The sequence below is a fragment of the Bos taurus genome, chromosome 14 (assembly GCF_002263795.3).
Source record: "Bos taurus isolate L1 Dominette 01449 registration number 42190680 breed Hereford chromosome 14, ARS-UCD2.0, whole genome shotgun sequence".
In the NCBI taxonomy this organism is placed as follows: Eukaryota; Metazoa; Chordata; class Mammalia; order Artiodactyla; family Bovidae; genus Bos; species Bos taurus.
Genome location: NC_037341.1, coordinates 31,232,306 through 31,254,209, shown reverse-complemented (window position 1 = coordinate 31,254,209; position 21,904 = coordinate 31,232,306). Strand labels below are relative to the sequence as shown.

The 21,904-nt window shown below is 35.2% G+C and overlaps 1 protein-coding gene across 18 annotated transcripts in view; it reads right to left on the bottom strand.

The window, feature by feature from the left end:
* Positions 1-21,904, bottom strand: part of CSPP1 (centrosome and spindle pole associated protein 1) — a 113,816-nt gene that overhangs the window by 72,729 nt on the left and 19,183 nt on the right. For 9 of the 18 annotated variants that reach the window (XM_059893270.1, XM_025001590.2, XM_059893268.1 and 6 more), the window contains 5 exons: positions 12,772-12,875; positions 12,038-12,061; positions 8,796-8,876; positions 7,115-7,213; positions 5,966-6,408 (listed from right to left, as the gene is read on the bottom strand). In XM_059893270.1, the coding sequence (XP_059749253.1) occupies positions 5,966-6,408; positions 7,115-7,213; positions 8,796-8,876; positions 12,038-12,061; positions 12,772-12,875 (751 nt within the window). The remainder of the gene's footprint in view (positions 1-5,965; positions 6,409-7,114; positions 7,214-8,795; positions 8,877-12,037; positions 12,062-12,771; positions 12,876-21,904) is intronic. The other 9 variants (XM_005215480.5, XM_059893266.1, XM_025001592.2 and 6 more) reach the window with 4 other exon arrangements.

Here is a 21,904-nt window from a genome sequence, read left to right as displayed (position 1 = left end):
CTGACTACAGTCCAGAGGGTTGCAAAGAGACACAACTGAGCAATTAAGCACACCCAAAGTATGTTATATTTAGCACATCTACAATGTTTTATCAGCTCTTCAGTATATAGAAATGTATCTTAATAAAGCAAGCACCAAAAATGCAAAAAGAAATTTCAATCATTCTAAATTAATTTAAGAAATGATTTTATGTATGCATAAGGTCAAGGTCTCTGCTAATTCTACAGTAAAACCATACAGATTTCCTAACAAAAAGACCATATGAAAGATACTTCAAAGTATACCCTTTCACTAAAGAAAAAAAATTAATTATATCATAAAAGTCCCCTTCTGTCACTTATAATCATAATAAATTCAAGACTGGAAAAATATTTAAGAAGCCAAAAAAGAACAAATATATGCATTTCACTAAAATAATAAAAATCTTAAGACATCCTACTCAATTTTATGAAATGACTGATGACATGATTGTGCTTACTTTGTTAAATCAAGGAAAAAAATAGAGATTCATAAATATTCTTTAAAGTACTAATACAACACTTTTTTTAAAAAAAAAAGCAAAGAAGCAAAGAAAGCAACCTAACAAGCTGTGAAGTCAAATTATAGTTTGGAAAGTTAACCACCTTACTTATTACTAAAATGTCCCTATAATTATAATGGAATTTCCTTCATTTATTCAACTCTCCTTCATTTTTCCAATAAATTCAGCATTTAATCACTCTTAACTATCCCAGTGAGTTGGCTTTAACTGGTTTTCTGAGGCTCTCACAATTTATTTTTATTTTATTGAAGCAAATGAAGTCCCAAGACAGAGGAACTGGTGAGAGGCAGCAACACTTTCACCATTTGTATCTTCTTATCTCTTCAGCCCTCTTCACATTAAGGGGTAACTGACAGATGATAAAATCCACAAGTAATGAACTCATCAATCATCTAAGAACAGCCTAATTTTATTCAGATCCAGGGATTCCAGTTAGGGCCAGTAAGTTCCTTCTGTTTAGCTATAACTTGGGAGCCAGTTCCACATTAAAACCATCCCTGTGACCCAGAACTAATTTATCTAAATATTCTACCACGTTTGATCCACAGGTTCACTTACCACACCTCAAGCCACTGAGATTTTTTCAGAAAGGGACAGATCTCATAAAAGGAGAACTTTACTTCCTTTGACATATCAAATCAGATTTGATTGAGGAAATAAAATAATTACAAAATATTTCACCATCTTACTATCAAAAAAAGTTAAATCTAGGCTAAATGGAAAAAGCTTTTTCTATTTCCTTGAAGACATGGGTCACTAATTCTAGGTAATTAGGTTCAAATTTCAAGGCCCAAAGAAAACAGGTATAGGCTAGAGGCCAAGTTTACTCTAAAAATTAACACATTTATCTTTTTAAAAATACTCTCTTACAGAAGAAAAAGCAAGTTGTTTAAAACCACAAGTATTTTCAGCTAAGTTAAATGTGAATGAATAATTTCTGATAATAAAAAACATTTTTCATTAATAAATAACAGAATCAAAAAACCCCTTCAGGAATAAATTTACAATTTTTATGCTATCAAGAATGACATAAAATATTTACCACCTGTTGGTCCTGACACAGCTTACAGGGAGAAAGAATCAAGTTCCTCCTTACTTAAATCATAAAATTCATAATGGTTACACCACCTGTTTGTTTTCATATAAAAAATTTCTCTAATGTGAATGAATTTTGCTAGGGGGACTCTCAACTATAGAAATTATAAGAAAGCTACTGAGCTGTTAAATGTTGATCACTATTTTTCTCCTTGTTTTCTGTTATTTTCCAATTTTCATATTCACTTTAATTCAATAATGGGTTTTTCTAATATTGATCCCATCTTTAAAGTGGTGAAAATGACATAAAAATGGTCTTTCCAAATAAAAATGAAAAGTAACTAAGAAAAAAAAGTAATACCAAGTTTAATAAACTCATGTTCTAATAAGCTATTTCTCCTCATTTATATTCTACATATTAAGTATGCACACTTAAGAGTGTCCCACACTAAGCAAGCACTTAGTCTATTGAGTCAGATTCTATCTCAGGTTCTAATTTCACATGAAGCACAATTTCAGAATTTTCTTAAATGAAAATCACAATTACAAACTAACAAATTCAAGAGTTAAACTGCAAGTGCTAACTGCCTTAATCACATAAAAACTTTAAAAAAAAAACATTTTTAAGGCTAAAAATTTCCTTTACCCATTACATAAACATTGGTTGTAAAATAAAACATAATAAGGTAGTTAGTACATTAACTTCTACAGCTTAATAAATAATAAAGACTAGGACGACTATCTTTTTTAAAAGCATGTAAAAGTTTCAAAGTATTATAAAACAGTATTATACTCAACTTCAGAAAGCTCCTAAAACATTATTAATTTACTTAAATTGGCAAATATGTATCAAACTACACACACATACACACACACAGTGCAACTGTCAAGCTAATGCTATCTGTTACCTATTTTAAAACACTGTCAGTGATTGATTAATTAAAGTAAAATCATTCTTGGGCTTTATGTTCTCATATTTAAAGTGAGGGAAATATTAATAAATACATAATGGTATATGGAAAAGTTAATAGGGTAATTAGAAAAGAACTAAGATTAAAAACCTAAAAATCAAAATCAAAACTAGAATTCACTGCATGTTGACTATTCAAAGGAAAAAAAAAAAGAACATGGGAAATTTAGAAGTATGAAGAAGAACTTTGTACTTCTCACAATCAGCAGTGATTACTTGTTTTCAAGAACTTATGGTTAAGTAGACAGTAAACCAACTATATACTCCAATAAAATTAATTAAAAAAGAAAAGAAAATGACCTGCAGAGCCAAAAAATGATTACAATATATAGTCAGCCCTCTGTATCTGTGGGGGTTTCCCTGCTGGCTCAAATGGTGAAGAATCTGCCTGCAGAGCAGGAGACCCAGGTTCTATCCCTGGGTCAGGAAGATCCCCTGGAAGAGGGAATGGCTTACTACTCAAGTATTCTTGTTAGAGAATTCCATGGACAGAGGAGCCGGGCAGGCTCCAGTCCCTAGGGTCGCAAAGAGTCAGACACAACTGAGTAACTAACACTTTCACTTTCTCTATCTGTGGGTTCTGCAACCAATCTCAGATAGAAAGTATTTGAGGGAAAAAAAAATTCCAGAAAGTTTCAAAAGGCAAAACTTGAATTTCTTGCAAACAAGTAACTATTTCCATAGCAGTTACAACTATTTACATACCATTTACATTGTATTAGATATTATAAGTAAACTAGAGATGATTTAAAGCATAAGGGAAGATGTGCATAGATTATAAGGAAACACTACACCACTTTACCGAAGGGACTTGAGCATCCAAAGATTTTTATATCCCTGAAGGGTCCTGAAATGGATCCCCCTTGAATACCAAGGAACAACAGTTTTAAGAATAGTTAAAGCAAGAGACCAAATGATGGTACACATTTCTTTAGTCTCAAAAATTTCACTAACAAGCACAGTAATTTTTCCTAGCAACCACTCTGCCTGAAATCATTTCTTTTTTGCTGGAAATAAGAAATCTACAAATCTGAAATACAGAAATCCAATTTTAACCTCAACTGTCAGTACTCTTGCCTAGAAAATCCCATGGATGGAGGAGCCTGGTAGAGTCAGACATGACTGAGCGACTTCCCTTTCACTCTTCACTTTCATGCACTGGAGAAGGAAATGGCAACCCACTCCAGTGTTCTTGCCTGGAGAATCCCAGGGATGGGGGAGCCTGGTGGGCTGCCGTCTATGGGGTCGCACAGAGTCAGACACGACTGAAGTGACTTAGCAGCAGCAGCAGCCATTGAGACATATATGAAAAACCTTACATTTAGAGACGTAAAAGTTTACACAGTAACAAAATGTATAATAATGATTCACATTTTTAAGAAATATTGTTAACAACATTAAAATGTATAACAGGAATTAGTCTCACTGACCTATATATTTAATCTAAACTACTGCTTGAGGAAGATTTTATATAGAAATTTCATTTCATTCATGGGATACATAAGAAAAAAGATTGCTCTCAAATAATTGGGCTGAAATAGATTTGTTAGTTCATGTAAAAATTATCACAAGGTATAATTACAAAAATAATAGACTAAAATACGTTAAAAACAAAACAACCATCATAGTAAGTTTTTTGAAATTCCAATCTTAAAAGGTATACATTACATTACACTCTAAACATAAATTGACACCATAAGGAAAAAAAGTTTTCATGTTCAAGTTAAGGCAGTACCAAGAGTCCATAAATATCTGTATTTCCCCAACTGAGACTTCCTGTAGTTCAGGCAGCCTTTGACGACCTCCAGATATAAACATTTTCAAATATAACATGTTACAGAATTTGGAGCATTTTCTGAAGTACAACTAGATCCAAACAAGAAATAAACTATAATTGGCATTACAAAATTCTAATCCTTCAATCAGATTACCTAAATCAAAGTGAATATGTTGTACAGCAGAAACCAACACAACCTAGTAAAGCAATTATCCTCCAATTAAAAAACTAAAAAAAAAAAAAAGACTGGATATTAGCAGAATGTAATAACTACAGAATAAAGAGCAGATGAGAAAGAACTGCAAAGGCTTTATATGATTATTAATAATTAGAATAATAATCATGCAGCATTATGTTTCAGAAATTTTTCTAAAATATTTAAAAAATAATCTATTTGGATGAATGAATGAAACAAGTCCCATAAACTGTTCAATATTTACATTTAATCCCTATAGGTTACCTAGTCAATGAAAATATCAGATCCTATCATATTTCTATCTCCAAATCAAAAGTTAGATTAAAGCAAGCTTTGAGTATTAAGACAAATGACTTAATAAGACCCCATTGTAGCAATTAATAAATTACAAATAGTATCACAGAAACATCCAAAGGAACTGAAAAGCACCTAAAAATCTGATCAAAAATATTAAGTGCCATTTCACTTAAATAAATGTTCAATAAGTAACTTAAAAGCAAAAATGTTGATAAAAGTACTTAAGAGCGTAGAAACATTAAAGGAATGAACTGTATTTCATCTATTATAAAGTACTCCTACCCACCCCCCCCCCCCGCCTACATTTTAACTTCTGAAACTCAAACAGCCTTGAATCTGGCTGTAAGTCAATTATTGCAGGGAGAAGTTATTTTTCTCATGCCAGTCACCATGGCACCCTAGGAGAATGAGATAACTCATTCTCACCTCAGGGTGAGAATTTCCTTATCATTTCCTTATCATTCCTAATGAATTCTCACCTCAGGGCTGTTTTGGAATTGTCCTGTCCGACTCTCTGTGACCCCATAGACGGCAGCCCACTAGGCTCCTCTGTCCCTGGGATTCTCCAGGCAAGAACACCGGAGTGGGTTGCCATTTCCTTCTCCAATGCATGAAAGTGAAAAGTGAAAGTGAAGTCGCTCAGTCGTGTCTGACTCTTAGCGACCCCATGGACTGCAGCCCACCAGGCTCCTCCGTCCATGGGATTTTCCAGGCAAGAGTACTGGAGTGGGCTGCCATTGCCTTCTCCGGTTTTGGACAATACTGCAGCATGAATTCAGACTGAAAACCTGAATCAGTACTGGCTTACACTTCAAATTCTCAGGGAAGTTCTTTTTAACTCCCTCCACTCAGTGTCAAGTTTGAGAAGTGGAAGTTTCTTTTCTGTCCTTTTCTGTGGGAAAGTTTATTTCCCTTTTCTGAAGTTGTAGCCTTTCAGTGTCCTAGCTTTTTAATTGGGTCTCTTTTTCCTTATCATGAGTTGTTTCCTTTGTTCTTCAGTGACACATAAATTATGGTATAAAACTGATAGCATCCTAAAATTAATCAAATATGTACATCAAATGAAACAGCATCTCTCTAACATAATGATAAAAAGTAACAAGAGTAATATTAAGCAAATAAAGAAAATAAAAATGAAGTTGTAAATACCTGTTTTTTGTATAAACTCTCAAAAGTCTTCTATCAAAATCACTTTCATATCTAAACCTCTCATCCATGTCTTCACTTACTTCTGGATCATAGCCTGGTCTGTAAGACTGTTTATCAAAAGCAAGATCCTCATTAAACCTGTGAAATCTTCTATCTGGAATGTCAGTCGTGCTGTCAAACCTTTGATGTTTTTTACTGGAAACGCCCACTTCTTCATCAGTCTTTTTAATGACTCTTCTATTGTTCCTTAATTCAATTTCATCATCTAATTTTCGGTACCTGTCCTCTTCTAGTCGTCTTTGGTTTAGAAGTTCTTCATATGCCTCTGAAGGAGTTAAGACATCTTTTCTAGGACCCTCTGAATTTTCGAAAGATGATTGTATTTGTGAAGGTAAATCAGGTTTAACCTGACTGATAGGTTTTTTACTTCTTTGATTCTTCTGCTGGTTAATTAAAAAAAGAAGAAAAAAATCTTAATGAGATGCTATCTTCTAAAAGGTAATTAAATTCTAAAATGATGTTTAAGCTATTTACCATCTCAACTCAAAGGCTTAATCACCCATAAAAAATATCTTTTCTTTAGGAAATAACCTTCAAGGAAGTGTTATCCTTTAATAAAACTTAATAAATACAAAATAAATAGACAACAATAATATGTATAGATTGTTACAAAAAGAGAAGATAAACTATCCCAAGGAGATTTTACACATATTTTGGCAGTTAAATATTTGTTCAGAGTATTTCAAATTAAATGCCTTCTCAACACAGAGAATATAGGATGCAGTAAATTTTTCAACCACTCTTAAATTTGGTTATATTTCTTTACATATATATGTATATACATACATACAGCTAGAAATTTTTCAGTATAAAAAATCACTTAAAAATAAAATATAAACGAACATTACTTAAAACCAATCTCTAAAATTAAATCCCCTCCATGAAGTTAAAGTTAAAAAGCAGAGTAAGTTCTTCAGTATGAGATAAAACCATTTACAAAATTAAATCTCTCTCCTGTGTTTGGTTCAGTTTGGCTTAACTTTTTAAATATTTATATAAAAACTAAGTGAAATGTTTAATAATATAAAAATATTTTCAAGTGAGTACAAATATTCAGCATGTAAAGATTTATTTAGAAGCAAAACCTACCTCAGTACTCTTTTCTACCTGTCTGAACTTTTCAGTGGATTCTTCCTTATCCCTGAGAAATTGATTGTATTCTTTGTTACGTTCAAGTTTCAACCTTTCCTTAAAATAGAAAACCAAAAGGCAATGTTAAAAAAAAAAAAAAGGCAATGCTAATTTCAACATTAGGAAAAAGTACCTAACAGTCAAATCAGACTCATACAATTCAGAGATCCTACTCAGCATCAAACTTTACTAATAATATCAAAGGCAGGAATAGTTGTAAGGCACAGGAGATGCAGGAAGAGATCAGAGACCACCAGTGCACTTCCCCTCGTCCATTCTGGCCACATTAAAATAAGGTTTACTACATGCTTAAGTTCCAATTAACACACGAGATCTCTAACATAAGGGCATGGCTTTGATTTTGAAACACTTACTTTTTTTTTTTTTTTTGGACTTAGATGATACCTTCTTAGGACCTGTGACCAGTAAGTCCCTGAATTCTAGCTTTGTTTTTACCAACAGCAATCCTAGAGAATCCTGGTGCACTCTGCCAAAAGCATTCATAAATAAATCTCTTCCACCAGGAAGTACATGAATGTGTTTGCCAGTAGGTCTGTCATTAGCATGTTTCCAAGACTTGACCAGGCTACCTTCCTACTTTCATTCTCAAGGGTATCTCTTGCCTCTAATTCCTCACACCTCACCCTTGAAAGACCTGCTTCTATCCATTTCCTTCCCAAGTTTAAGGAAAGATCTTCGTTCTATTTAAAACATACAAACATAAAATTATCATAGTAACTAAAGTGTTATAACATCAATGTTCTGTTGAAACATAAATATGTTGTATTAGGAAATGTTCTTAAGCCCCAATAATTTTAGCATCATTGAAATAGCACAATCTAAAAAAGTTTTGTAAGAAGTGAGGCTGTCTTTTGAAACTTACTGTCTATTTGCTTTATATATCATGATTCTGATCTAGCTTGGGAATCTGAATATCTGCAAGAGGAATACAGTGCTTAATCACTACCCGCTGTTAAGATAATATACATTTACTTGTGATAGAACACATATTCAAATAGCCCAAAAGTCTCCTATATAAAAGCTCAGTATACTCTCATCCTGGAGAAGGCAATGGCACCCCACTCCAGTACTCTTGCCTGGAAAATCCCATGGACGGAGGAGCCTGGAAGGCTGCAGTCCATGGTGTCGCTGAGGGTCAGACATGACTGAGCAACTTCACTTTCACTTTTCACTGTCATACATTGGAGAAGGAAATGGCAATCCACTCCAGTGTTCTTGCCTGGAGAATCCCAGGGACGGGGGAGCCTGATGGGCTGCCGTCTATGGGGTCGCGTAGAGTCGGACACGACTGAAGTGACTTAGCAGCATACTCTCATCCACTCATCTCACTGATAATTTTTTTCATATACCATGAACTTTATAGCTTAGAAATCAATGCTTTAAAAAATGAATTCTGAATATTCAATTAATATATTAAAGGAATATAGCATATTACATGGTTACAAATGTAACATTCCAAAACATTTTTTAAACAGCACTAGAGACTCAACAGATTTTGAAAAAAATCAAGTATGGAAAATGACGTAAACTTGTTTGCATTTAAATCAAGAATATGCTCTTTCATGATTTTGATGCCTCAAGAAACTGCTATCCATAACAACTATTCCTATCCACCTACCTTAGCAGATAACCTCTCACCAATAGGAAGGGAAACTCCCAGAGTAGATGGATCTGTTTCACTCGTGGATAGAAAATTTTTCTGTATATAGACACACACATTAAAAAAATATATTACCTAATTGACTTTATAAAATGCTTCATAAATGTGCTTTACATTCTATTAATATAGTCTAAATTATTACATTATTCAGAGCAACAGAATGAAATGGAGATGAAGACAGAAACTACAAATGTGTGAAGACTATACCAAAATTAGAAAAGAGAATTTTCTAATTTCTCTGCAATTATGGATATCTATTTAAATGCCAGAGGATATAAACTATGAACATTATTTCTTTCTGAGCCTCTCCATTCCTGTCCATTAAGCATTTATGTAATGCAATGTGACAGACAGAGCATCAGACTAGGAATCCAAAGGCCTGGGCTCTTGGACCAGCTACAACAATTTTCAGCTGTGCTACACTGAGCAAGTCACTTAATCTCTCTGATCCAGACTTTCTTCTGTAAAATGAAACTGGAATCTGTTCTGCCTTAACAAAGCTGCTACACGATCAAGAAGGATTTAAAAAATGTAAAATCGCTTTGAACACCATAAAACAAACACAAGAGATTTATAAAAAATATATATAATCCCCAACTTTCTGGTACTGGTGCTGAGTAGTCATATAATCTGGAGAAGTTACTTCATTTATCTGCTTCTGTTTCTTTGTAAAACAATAATAATAACAACGTCTATATTATTAGGTAATGAGGATTAAATCAATCAATACTTATTAACCTAATTCTATGACTTTTCTGTATTCATAAAACAAGCAATCTAATACTTTTCTGTTACTTTTACAGGTGACAGGGAGAAAAAGATAAGCATATGTTCCCTACATTTAAGAGATTTATAATTCAAATGATGAAACAAACATGGAAACAAATAACTACAATATAATGTACTGCAACAGAGTTATACTCAAAACATCATGGGAACAAAATAATTGATAAAAGACTAATCTGAATTTAGAAATAAGCTGTGCTACAAAAGCTAATTTGAAAGGTGGTTATATAAATTCTAAGCTTATTTAGTAAGAGAAACAATTTGACACACAACTAGATCCCTGAATCAGTCTGATCCCTATATACCAAAGTACAATGTAAACCTAGTCATTTTGTAGTTACACATGTATCAAAAAACAGAGTTCCAATTTTGAGCATACAGAGATACTGCATCCTTATTCCTTCATTAAGCCATGCCCAACTTTAAAGCCGGCCCAGAATGATGTCTGTACTTTTCAATAAAATGAAAAAAACTAGTAATAAGGATGACACAGTGAGCTTTGCTGAACTTTAATCATTCACTCATTCATTTAGTAATTATTGAGTGCAACAATGTCTACACTGTTCGATACATCTGGGACTTAACAGTGAAGAAAACAAAAGATCTTTGCCTTCCCAAAGTTCACATTCCAGCAGGGGAAACTGACAAGAAATAATAAACACAATGAAGAGTAATTCTACAGTATGTTAGAAGGTGGTAAGTGCTGTGGCCAAAAAATAAATAAATAAAATGAAAAGAATAGTTTATAGGTAGCCTACAGGCTTCTAGGGGATGGGAGTCAAAAGACTGGAAATCTGGAGTTCCCTTTTTAGACATGCTCAACACAAGATTCCCACTAGATTTCTAAGTGAAAATGTCAAGAGTCTGAGGTTCAGGAGAGAGATCTGGGCTGGAAATAATTTACTGACTCAGTTTAAAAACTTCTTCTGAGAATATGTTCTTTTTGTGTTTAGATGGCCAAGTGTTTTTTATTCTAAAGACTAGAAAGATGGCAGTTAACTGTTTAAGTGGCTCTTCTTGGCAGAACTTTAAGATTTGATCATTTTTTAAAGTTAATACTCTTGCAAAAGTCTGGAAGCCACAAGAAATCCAGAGAGAATGGGACTTGGAAACTGTACATATTCCAGGGGTCAAGGAAGCCATGGCAGCCGCCTCCCCATATCCTACATAATTTTCTTTTTCCCTTGCTTTCCTCTCCACTCCCGCTTTCTCAGATGTCAACCAAAAATTGTCTTTGTCATATTAAGGAACTACTGTTCCTCTACCACAACTATATTCTTTATGATGTAAGACCAAAAATTCCTTCACAGCCCTTTACATTTAAAGATTTGTGCTCCTCAATTCTTCTCTTTCATAAAGGCAATTTCTTCTTATACCTTCCAGCGCCATTCTTTTTTAAAAACGTTGTGTCTATAAAATAATGTAAAATCCACAAGTGGTGGTGGTTTAGTCGCAAGTTTTGTCCAACTCTTGCGGCCCCACGGACTATAGCAGATACTAAAGGAAAACCTCAGCCAAGGAGCGGTAGGGAAGGGGAGAGGACAATGAGGCTCAAGGCCAGGGAGGCAGGCTAGATCGTGAAGAGACTATTCATGTCATGCTAAGGAATCTGGATTTTTATCCTGAAGGCAGAGAGGAGACACAGAAGGATTTCAACTGGTAAGGGACAAGATCATGCTGGAAAGTATTATGGAGAATGGGCTGAGAATCAGGGCAAGGAGATCAGTCAAAAATCTGGAGGCCTTTCCTGATCATTACAGTACCTGCCTTGTTAAGAGTTATCACTGTCTGAATTGTATAAATGTTATCTCTACAACTAGATTCTAAGCCCCTTGAAGACAAAATTCATACCAGATTCATCTCCATGACAAGTGTTTAAAAAGTGTTGGCTGAAAGATAAATGGATGTGTGAGATTCATTTTAAAAACAGTCATTTTCCAATATATGTTTGCAAATGTAATCCACAGGTTTGGGAACCAAAATATCGAGTAATCCAGACTGACAACAAACAGTTCAAAAATATCTTAGAGTATCTTAAATATTCTGTCGTTTTATTAATCTTAATGCAACTAGTACAATTATAATTATTTTGAAGAACAAAAACGTGCATGCTGAGAACAAATGAATTTACAATAGCTGCAGAATATTTCTAAAAGATGCATAAGAAAGCAACAAAAACAAATGCAAAGCAGGAATCAAAAAGAATGCTTGATTGCACTAATGGAAATGTACAATGTATAGAGTGTCATTTTGCTAAAAGCAAGGATCCAAAACGGTGCCATTAAAAAGTCTCTGAATCACAAATGAAGTTATTTTTATTAGTTTGTGAACAACAATATCATATATGCAAATAATCACAAGCTACTGGATCTAAAACAAAACAGTAAAGAAAAACATTTTGCAGGCAACCCTACCTTTCTTTTTGCTTGTGTAATACCCTAAAGTCAAGGGAAACAAACCATTGGTAAAATGTATTCAAAGTCCTTTCTCTTTATGTCAAATCAGAATGAATAAGAGACGACTCATACATGTGGAATAAACATTACAAAGCAGGAAGAAACTAAAGAATCTCTTGGGATGACTAGAAACATGATGACTGTTTTAGATACATTTATAACCTAGTAAACTGTATTTTAAAACTTATAATAATTAGTTATCATATAATTTAACAAAAAATACTTAAAACAAGAGTTCCACTAAGTAAATAAACCATAAAGCAAAACCTGATAGTTAAGGAAATATGCTGAATAACGTTTTATAAGCTTAGTTCTTAAGAAAATAATTAGAAACTAGAACTCCACATGTCATTTTAATACATGGTTGAGGGGAAGAGAGTAGTAGGCTGGGCTATTTTACACCATGACTACTTTACAAAAAACATGAACAACAAGAACTTACAATCTCATTTAAAATTAGAACCCACTGTCCTCCTTAAAAGGTCAAGAGTCTGTTATTTCATGGCACCAATGCTCAGAATCATTTTTTTCTCTATCAGTGTCATATGTATCACTTAACTTTCGCTGCAGTACATTGCTAGATACCCCTAAAAATGTAAATATTAATGTATATGACTAAAAAATCTTATGAAAATAAATTCAGGAGGTAAATTCTAAAGCACAAAACCAAACGAGTTACTAGAACTCATTACCTGAGTAAGATAGCGTCTGTAATCTTGTCGCAATTCTTCTTTCAGTTTATGTTTCTTCTGTTCATACTCTTCCCCAAGTGGTAAACTTAATCCATAATCAATTCCTAGAAAGAAAACAACTTCTTAAGCAATGTAGCTCATTGCAACCCAATCTCAATTTCAATGCAGCGTCTTATAACAAAGCACAGTAGGAAGGAACACAGTCATGTGGATTCTGAGACTTGGATCAGGATAATAAATTTTTTATTTGAAATGTTTCAATAGGTAACACATTCAAACAATGGAAAATATCCCTCCCACCCACTTCTCCCGCCCAGAACAACCAACACTGCTGTATCTGTGTCTTCTTCCAGAGGTTTTTAATACATCTATAAAAGGTGTCTTCATAGTACTATGTGGGTGTGTGTTATATTTAGTTCTTCCCCCTTTAGATAGATGGCTCTGCATTGTTTGCCATCTTGCTTTTCTTTTTTTTTTTTTTGACATGGACCATTTTTAAAGTCTTTATTGAACTTGTTACAACATTGTCTCTGCTCTATCTCTGGTTTTTTGGCTGCAAGGCTTGCAGGATGCCAGCTCCCCAAACAGGGATCTGTTCCCACACCCCCTAGATTGGAAGGTGAGGTCTCAACCACTGGACTGCCAGGGAAGTCCCTCCCGTCTCGCTTTTTGAAGGACAGCAAAATTAAAGCAAAGAAAAGCCAATTACCTTTACTTCTTCTTTTAATTCTGCTGAAATTTCTTTTAAAATACCTACGACAACTTTAATATGTGTCTTTCAGTCTGTGAAAATTAATAATGTGATATTCTAACATAAAAGAATATGTGTCATAACAATTTTTTAATTGAGGTATAGCTGATTTACAATGTTGTGCTAATTTCTGCTGTACAGCAAAGTTATTTAGTTACACATATACATGTAAAAATGAAAGTGAAGTCGCTCAGTCATGTCCGACTCTTTACGACCCCATGGACTGTATAGTCCATGGACTTCTCTAGGTCAGAATACTGGAGTGGGTAGCCTTTCCCTTCTCCAGGGGATCTTCCCAACCCAGGGAGTTTTTCATATTCCTTTCCATTATGGTTTATCACAGGATATTGAATATAACATGTCTGAAAAAACCAGCCATGCATGGTTTAGGCTGAAATTTCCAAAAAATTTTAAAGTTGCCAATTCTGATTTCATATAAATGGATATTAATTTTTATTGTGGTAAAACAGACATTTTAACCATTTTCAGGCATACAGTTCACTGGTATTAAGTACATTGAAAATGTTGTGCAATCATTACCACTATCCATTTCTAGAGTTTTGTCATTCCAAATAGAAATTCTGTAGAAGAATCTTAGTTTTCTAAGAAAAACTTCCATTTTGGGTAGGGCCTTCTTATGCAAGAGTTCAAAAATCGAATTACATTTTGGGGTGATGACCATAGCGATGGCTGCACAACTTGTAAATACACTGAAGACCACTGAATTGTACAATTTAAATGGGTAAACTCTATGGTATGTAAATTGTATCTTAATAAAACAATTAAAATCAAATTATATACTTTAAAAATATTTTTAATACTAAAACACTATGTCAAGCACCGATATCACATAAGTGTTTCAATTTCTGAAGCCTCTTTCGCTTTTTTAGTCCTACTAGGCAATACTAACGGAGAAGGCAATGGCACCCCACTCCAATACTCTTGCCTGGAAAATCCCATGGACGGAGGAGGCTGGTAGGCGGCAGTCCATGGGGTCGCTAAGAGTCGGACACGACTTAGCAACTTCACTTTCACTTTTTTACTTTCATGCATTGGGGAAGGAAATGGCAACCCACTTCAGTGTTCTTGCCTGGAGAATCCCAGGGACGGGGAAGCCTGGTGGGCTGCCATCTATGGGGTCACACAGAGTCAGACACAACTGAAGCGACTTAGCAGCAGCAGCAACAAGCAATACTAAAGTATAAAATATTATTTCTGAACAAAACTAATTTTCCTCAAAGTCAGCTACAAGAAATACAGATGAAACAACTGACTGTAAGTAATACACCAACAAGGATATTACCATTTTTTCTGCCTTATTCCTCATAATGCATCTAAATGATGGAAACTTTTCATGACTGGTCGTATCACTGCTTTGTTACATCACTAAAATGTTTCAGGAGCAAAAATAAAACCAAAGTAGTATAAATATAAATGAATGTCAATTGATTTTTATGTAATACTAAATTCCCCTTCCTACCATAAAAACCCGAATTCTCTTCATAAACACTCCTGGCCTACTTAACTCCTAATGACGAGGGTATGACAGAGGACTCCTTAAAGACACCTCTTACTCATGCTCCCAATTCTCTTCCAGAAGAATCTAAAGCATTCCATATAAATTCATCTGAGAAAGACATTCTTTCCTCACAAAGAAAATTTAAAAACCTATTTTCAAAGAGACAGAATTTAAGCCTAAGAGAAAAATGGCTTGCTTCTCACATTCAGAAAGGAATTTCAGACATGAAATTAAACTATAAAATCCATGAATGCATGGTCCACGCTTTATTCAACTTTACAATAAATGTGTATATGAATATATGAATGAATGCCTGAATAAGAGAAAGATTAAGAAGAAAAACACTATTCTTAGTATTTCATTTCTGCTTTTAGGAGTATAATTGCATAGAAAGAGTAAGCATAATGACTAGTAACCAGAGTTACATGTCTCTAGTTACACAGGGTCACAATGGATGCATTATTGTGTCAAGGAGGAAAAGAAAACAATGCTAGAAGGATGACGCCCCCCAATGTGCTCAGCTTTCCTACTCAGCAGAACAAGTAATTTACATCTTTTTAAGTCATGTATTTAAGGTGGCTTTTACTGCTGATTTTCAACTCTGCTTGGTGGGTTTATATGAAAGAAAATAAAGAAAAGTATGGTTCATTTTCATCTATAATTACTATTCATATGAAGTTTATCATGAGTATCTGCTTTTTACTATTGATTCAAATAGTATTTGTAATAACTGTCTTAAAAAATGAGTGAGAATACATAATACCTTCAGAATTATCTAAAATTTTATTAACTAAATGTTCAGTCAACAGAAAATACTTAGTTTTTAATTATTTTTGTTATCTGGTACCAATATTTTACAATATTAGAGGTAGGTCATAGACATAAAATTAAGAACTGTATAGAACAATTTAAATATTCTGTGGACTTTAAGTATTAACAATGGGATCCTAACTGACTTAAGGAACTGAAACATATGGTGAACTTACTTTTTCAGGGCAGTTGTCTTCTGATTGTTCCAGGGGCAAGTAAAGCATCAGTGTCACCTTAGGGTCAGTTGAAGTGATGTCACTTCACCAAATACAACATCAGTGACTCTAAGTTAACATTATGCTTCAGAGCTAGAGCAATTAAAAGTATCTGGTTTCCATAGTGGCTATGGGTTAAATATTTAAAACCACAGTGTGTAATCTTTTAAAAATTAGTTTTAATTTTCTAAATAGCACTCATAGTAAATACTTTACAGATTACCATGGAACACTTAGTTTCTTCTTTTCAGTATTATATTACCATCAAAAAGTATTACATCAAAATAATCAAAGGACAAATTATAGGAAATAATACTAAGCCTTTCCATAAGCAAATGACTTATCAAGAGATGCAAACACTTTGAGGAGAACTTCAGCTAAAAGACATCATTACAAAGGACCCATTTGACTTGTACAAACTACAACAAAGAGGCAGAATGCTTGGGATTTAGCTTTGAATAAGAGAAACCGGAGAAGGAAATGGCAACCCACTCCAGTATTCTTGCCTGGAGAATCTCATGGATGGAGGAGCCTGGGGGACTACAGTCCATGGGGTCGCAAAGAGTCAGACATGACTGAGCGACTTCACTCACTCAAGACCACATATGCTACAAGGAGTGACAATTAAAAGTACTACTAAAAATTAGTAAAAACAATTTTCTTATATTTTGTCTAATATCCAAAATCTTTTTTAGTTAAACCCTAGAATGACGCTGCAATATGAAACTCTGCTGTTGTTTCTTTGCTGATATTATTTTTAAATTGCAGCAATGTAATTTTCCTTCCTTATAATTCTTTTCCAAATTTCCATAAGCACAACTGTATTTAGAATAATTTTTAAAAATCATACTTATTTCTAGTAACAAGAATAAAATTTTTTCTTACTTCAATAATCTGCAAACTTTTTGCTTGCAGATTTACTTGACTTCTAAGAATGAAAACTAAAATAAATTTTGGAGGTTCTGGAGCCTGAAATCAATGGCACTTTGATATGAGTGAGAGATACTGCCTAGAAATGGCGGATGGATAAAAAACACCTAGGGCCTACAAACATTAAAGATGGATTCTGGAGTATCCAAAGTTTAGAGGTGAGAGAGAGAGAAAGGAACCAGAAAAAATAAAGACTGAAAAGGACTGTGTTGGGAGTCTTCAAAGCCATCCCCAGGTTTGTTGACTTGTCAGGACTCATAGAATGCAGAAGCCATTATACTCACAATTATGGTTTATTACCCTGAAAGGATACAAAGCAAAACTAACAGGAATGTGGCACTGTCCAGGGTAAACTAGGTTCAAACTTCAAGAGTTCTTCCCCAGTGCAATCATACAGGACGTGCCTAATTCCTGCACAACAAGCCGTGACAGCACACGTGAAGTGTTGTCTCCCAGGGAAGCTCCCTACTCAGTGCCCAGGGTTTTTAATAGGAGCTGGTCACTCAGGCACCCTCTGCCTAGTACGTACCAAAATTCCAGACTCTACAGACAGAAAGCAGGTACTCTACATAAACCATATGGTTTATATAAAGTTTAGGCACAATGACCCATTCTTTTTATCAGTGTAAGAAACTATTTACAAGCTAAGTTCCAGACAGCAACCAACAGCTAGTCTGCAGTGGAAACCCTAGCAGCAGACAATAACTGTTCCAGGTCTGTCAATAAACAGCAAGGTTCTTTTTAATCTCAAGAGGTCATGGTCATGCCCCTATACTGTAAATGGTGGTATCTTCAAACGCACACAGGATTTATGCTACCATATACAGAAAAAGAAGAGAGGGTTATACACATGTGTGCAGTCTAGTCATGAAACTGTATACAAGAAACTGCTAAATAACCAGAGGACAAGGTTAGGAGGATCATCAATTCTCATGCTATATACTTCTGTGTCAATTTTTTTTTTTTTACCATGTGCACGTTTTCCTTTATTTCTTTAATGAAAAACAAAGGGGGGAAAACCCTTAAATACAGCAATGCTCTCATCCCTATCATTGAGCCAGGAACTACACTTTAAAAGCGGTACAAAATCTATGGATGTAAAGTCAAAATACACACATACAAAAAAAACGTTGAAAGTATTTACTGTATTACTTATTAAAAATGTCTTCCAGGATATAAAACATCAAAATGAAAAGAATAATCCTCAACCAATCTAAAGGGAAATGTTCAACTTCTCTAAAGAAGAGACAGGATGAGGGGATGATCTTTGACTGAGGTATAACAGAACTAAATTTAAAAGATTAAAGGAAGCATTTCTCATCAATAATGCTTATGAAACATGAAAATGAGCTGGTCAGAAAGGTTTAGGACTTTTAAATAAAATAATAACAAGTATTATGCCTAGAAATGGTTTAGGGAAATGGAAAACAGCATTTGCTTTTACAGATTGTTTTCAGCCGATTTTCTCATAATTTCATTAAATCTAAATAATTCTAACCAACTCCTTATCAATGACACCATTTCATCAGCATATATTAACTAAGCCATGCACATGCTGTGTATAAGAAAGAATCTAGCTAGCCTCTGTCTCTGGGAGGTAACGTCTAAATTCTTGGAATCTTCTGAGTCATGAGATCATGTGTTACTCATGACAGGTCCCCAGAACAAACCTCTAAGTTGATACTAATAAGGTGACTCACAATGAGTCCCTAGATGGTTTAAGCTAAAGAGATAATACAGATAGGGACTGTTCACACCAAAAAGATCAAACATGTAATTGGAGTGTTGGCCCATTGACCCATGTGACATCAGCCTGACCTCAGGAAACTAGGAGGTCTGGAGAGAATGAGCCACATGGACAGTGACAAAATCATTCATGCTTATACAATGAAACCCCTGTAAAAATTCTAGACACCAAAGCTCAGGTGAGCTTCCTAGGTGGCAGTACTCTATACTGTCACCTATTAATGTGCTAGGAGGGTAACACATCCCTGAGGCTGATGGAACCTTCACATTCGGACCCTCCCAGACCAGGCCCTGTTTTGTATGTTTCTTCCTTTGGCTGGCTGATCCTTTTGCTGTAATAAACCGGTAATGATAAATACAGCACTTTCCTGAGCTCTGGGAGTCATCTAGAGAGTTATCAAACTTGAGGTGGTAGAAACAGTTCATCTGAAGGAAGGATGGCCCGTGAACCCCACACTTGCACCTGGTATTTGAAGTAAGCGAAGTCTTGTAGATTAAGACTTGCAGAAGTCTTAACACTCCTCAAATCCTTTGCTCAGAGGTATAAATGGTGGAAGAAGGAGCTACATGGATAAGCATTATCCATGAATATCATCGTCTAACAGAAATGAATTTACATAATCATAAAAATGTAGTGGTACATGGGGTCGCTAAGAGTCGGACATGACTGAGCGACTTCACTTTCACTTTTCACTTTCATGCATTGGAGAAGGAAATGGCAACCCACTCCAGTGTTCTTGCCTGGAGAATCCCAGGGATAGGGGAGCCTGGTGGGCTGCCGTCTATGGGGTCGCACAGGGTCGGACACGACTGAAGAGACTTAGCAGCAGCAGCAGTACATGACAGCTGTACAATGAGCTATTAATAGACAGTCTTCGTTGGCTAAAACAAATATTGCCAGTTTACCTATCACTGATAGCTACTATGCTTAATTACTCAAAGTATGGTGTCACTGAGCTTAATTCAACGTATAAATTTTAGACCAGTTTGTTTTATAATTCCTCGAATCACTTACAGAAAACTGTTGCCAAGTTACTTTACATTTTTCCTAACATCAAAAATTAAGTATTTGTCCTAATCTTAAGACCACAATTATCCAGGCAAGAAATCAGTAACTGAATGCTCGAAGATACAAAATCAAATTATTATTCTTTAGAAAGATTCAATGTGCATCAAAAATAATTATACTTCAGTTGGCAATTAAAAAAAATAATCCAGAAAATTAAATTCTATACACCTAAAAAATTGCTTATTTTTGCCATGGGAACTTCATTCATTCAAAATATCTTTTCTAAACACCAAAGTGCCAGACACTGTGTTAAGCAATGAACGTACAATGGCAGAAAAGCTGGGGTGCTACTGGGGTAAAATAGAGAGCTGAACGAGTTCAAAACTGTTCTTCAAGGGAAGAGCCAATGTCACAGGAGTATAAGGTAGGGATGGCCAACACAATCTGGTAAAGGTAATAAAAGAGTAAAATCACCGTAACGGAAACAAGAATCCATTGAAGGGTTTGAAATAGAGACTAACATGATCAGATTCGGTTTGGGGGAGGACATCAACTGGCAGTGCAGAGACTTAATAGAGAAGGCTAGATTGTACAACAAAAAGAACACTAGAAAAAAATAAGTGAAAGCCAATGGACGCCTACATAAAATGATCTCTATGGAATTAGAGAAAAGTCAACTTATTTGAGGTTTAGATGTTAGAATCTCTGAACTATGTAATTATTCGCTGTGGGATACAAAAAGGGGAAAAAGGTCAAAGATGACCACAAAACCAGCTCACTTAAGTTTGAAAGGAGTCAAGTTAATTTTGCACATGTTGATTCTGAGTCCAAGACATCCAAGTACAGATGTCATTAAAACATTAGACATATAGGTCTGGAGTTCACCAAAGAAACTGGAATTAGGATAGAGATTAAGGAGTAATGAGCACACTAATGGTAAATAAAGTCCTGTGAATGAATAAGGGATACCAGTTAGGGAAGAGGGAGAAGTCATTATCTGTTAAGTTGGACTTTAAACTCTACATGATTTGTGAATGTAATAAAGAATAAGTTTTAATATAGTTCTTAAAAATAAAAAACCTGAGCGCGCGGCCATGGCTGCCGCGGCCGGGCAGGGGGGCCGGGGGGACGGCGCGTGAGCGGGCGGCGCGGGGCGGGCGAGCGCCCGAGATGTGCCACTCGGCGCCTCCCCCGCCGGGCCCGGGCTGCGCGGAGGCCGGGCGGCCCTAATTTAAAAAAAATAAATAAATAAAAAATAAAAAACCTAGTTTAAAAATGTAAAAAGTCATGGAAATTAATATTTACTGTCCATCAATAATGCACCAATCATCTTTTCATACATATTCAACTATTGCCACAATAACCTTTTAAGATAGACACAATTCTTAAGATGAGGAAACAAAGAGCTTAAATAATTGATGCCAGGTTGCAAAGGCATGACAGCCACATTCCAAAGCAACTCATAACTCCAGAAAGTCAGTGATTCACCTTAGTGCTTGAGAGAACCTACTATCAAACTTTCAAAAAACTCTCTCAGAATAATTAAATTTTCAATTCATAAAATTTTAGGGCTAGAAGATAATCTAACCTCTTTATGTTATAAAGAAACTGAGTGCCTTAGAGATTAAGGCACTTAACCAAAATATAATACTTAGTTCACTAAAGCTGCAGGCATGTGTGCGTGCTCAGTCGTGTCTGACTCTCTGCAACCCCAATGAACTATATAACCCTCCAGGCTCCTCTGTCCATGGGATTTTTCCAGGCAAGAATACTGGAGTGGGTTGCTATTTCCTCCTTCAAAAGCTGTATGCTGCTGCTGCTAAGTCACTTCAGTCGTGTTCAACCCTGTGCGACCCCATAGACGGCAGCCCACCAGGCTCCCCCGTCCCTGGGATACTCCAAGCAAGAACACTGGAGTGGGCTGTCATTTCTTTCTCTAATGCATGAAAGTGAAAAGTGAAAGTGAAGTCGCTCAGTCGTGTCCAACTCTTAGTGACCCCATGGACTGCAGCCTACTGGTAGGCTGGCTCCTCTGTCCATGGGACTTTCCAGGCAAGACTACTGGAGTGGGGTGCCATTGCCTTCTCTGCAAAAGCTGTATATTAGCCAATAATTTGTAACAGACTCAGAATGGAAAAGGTTTTCTATATATA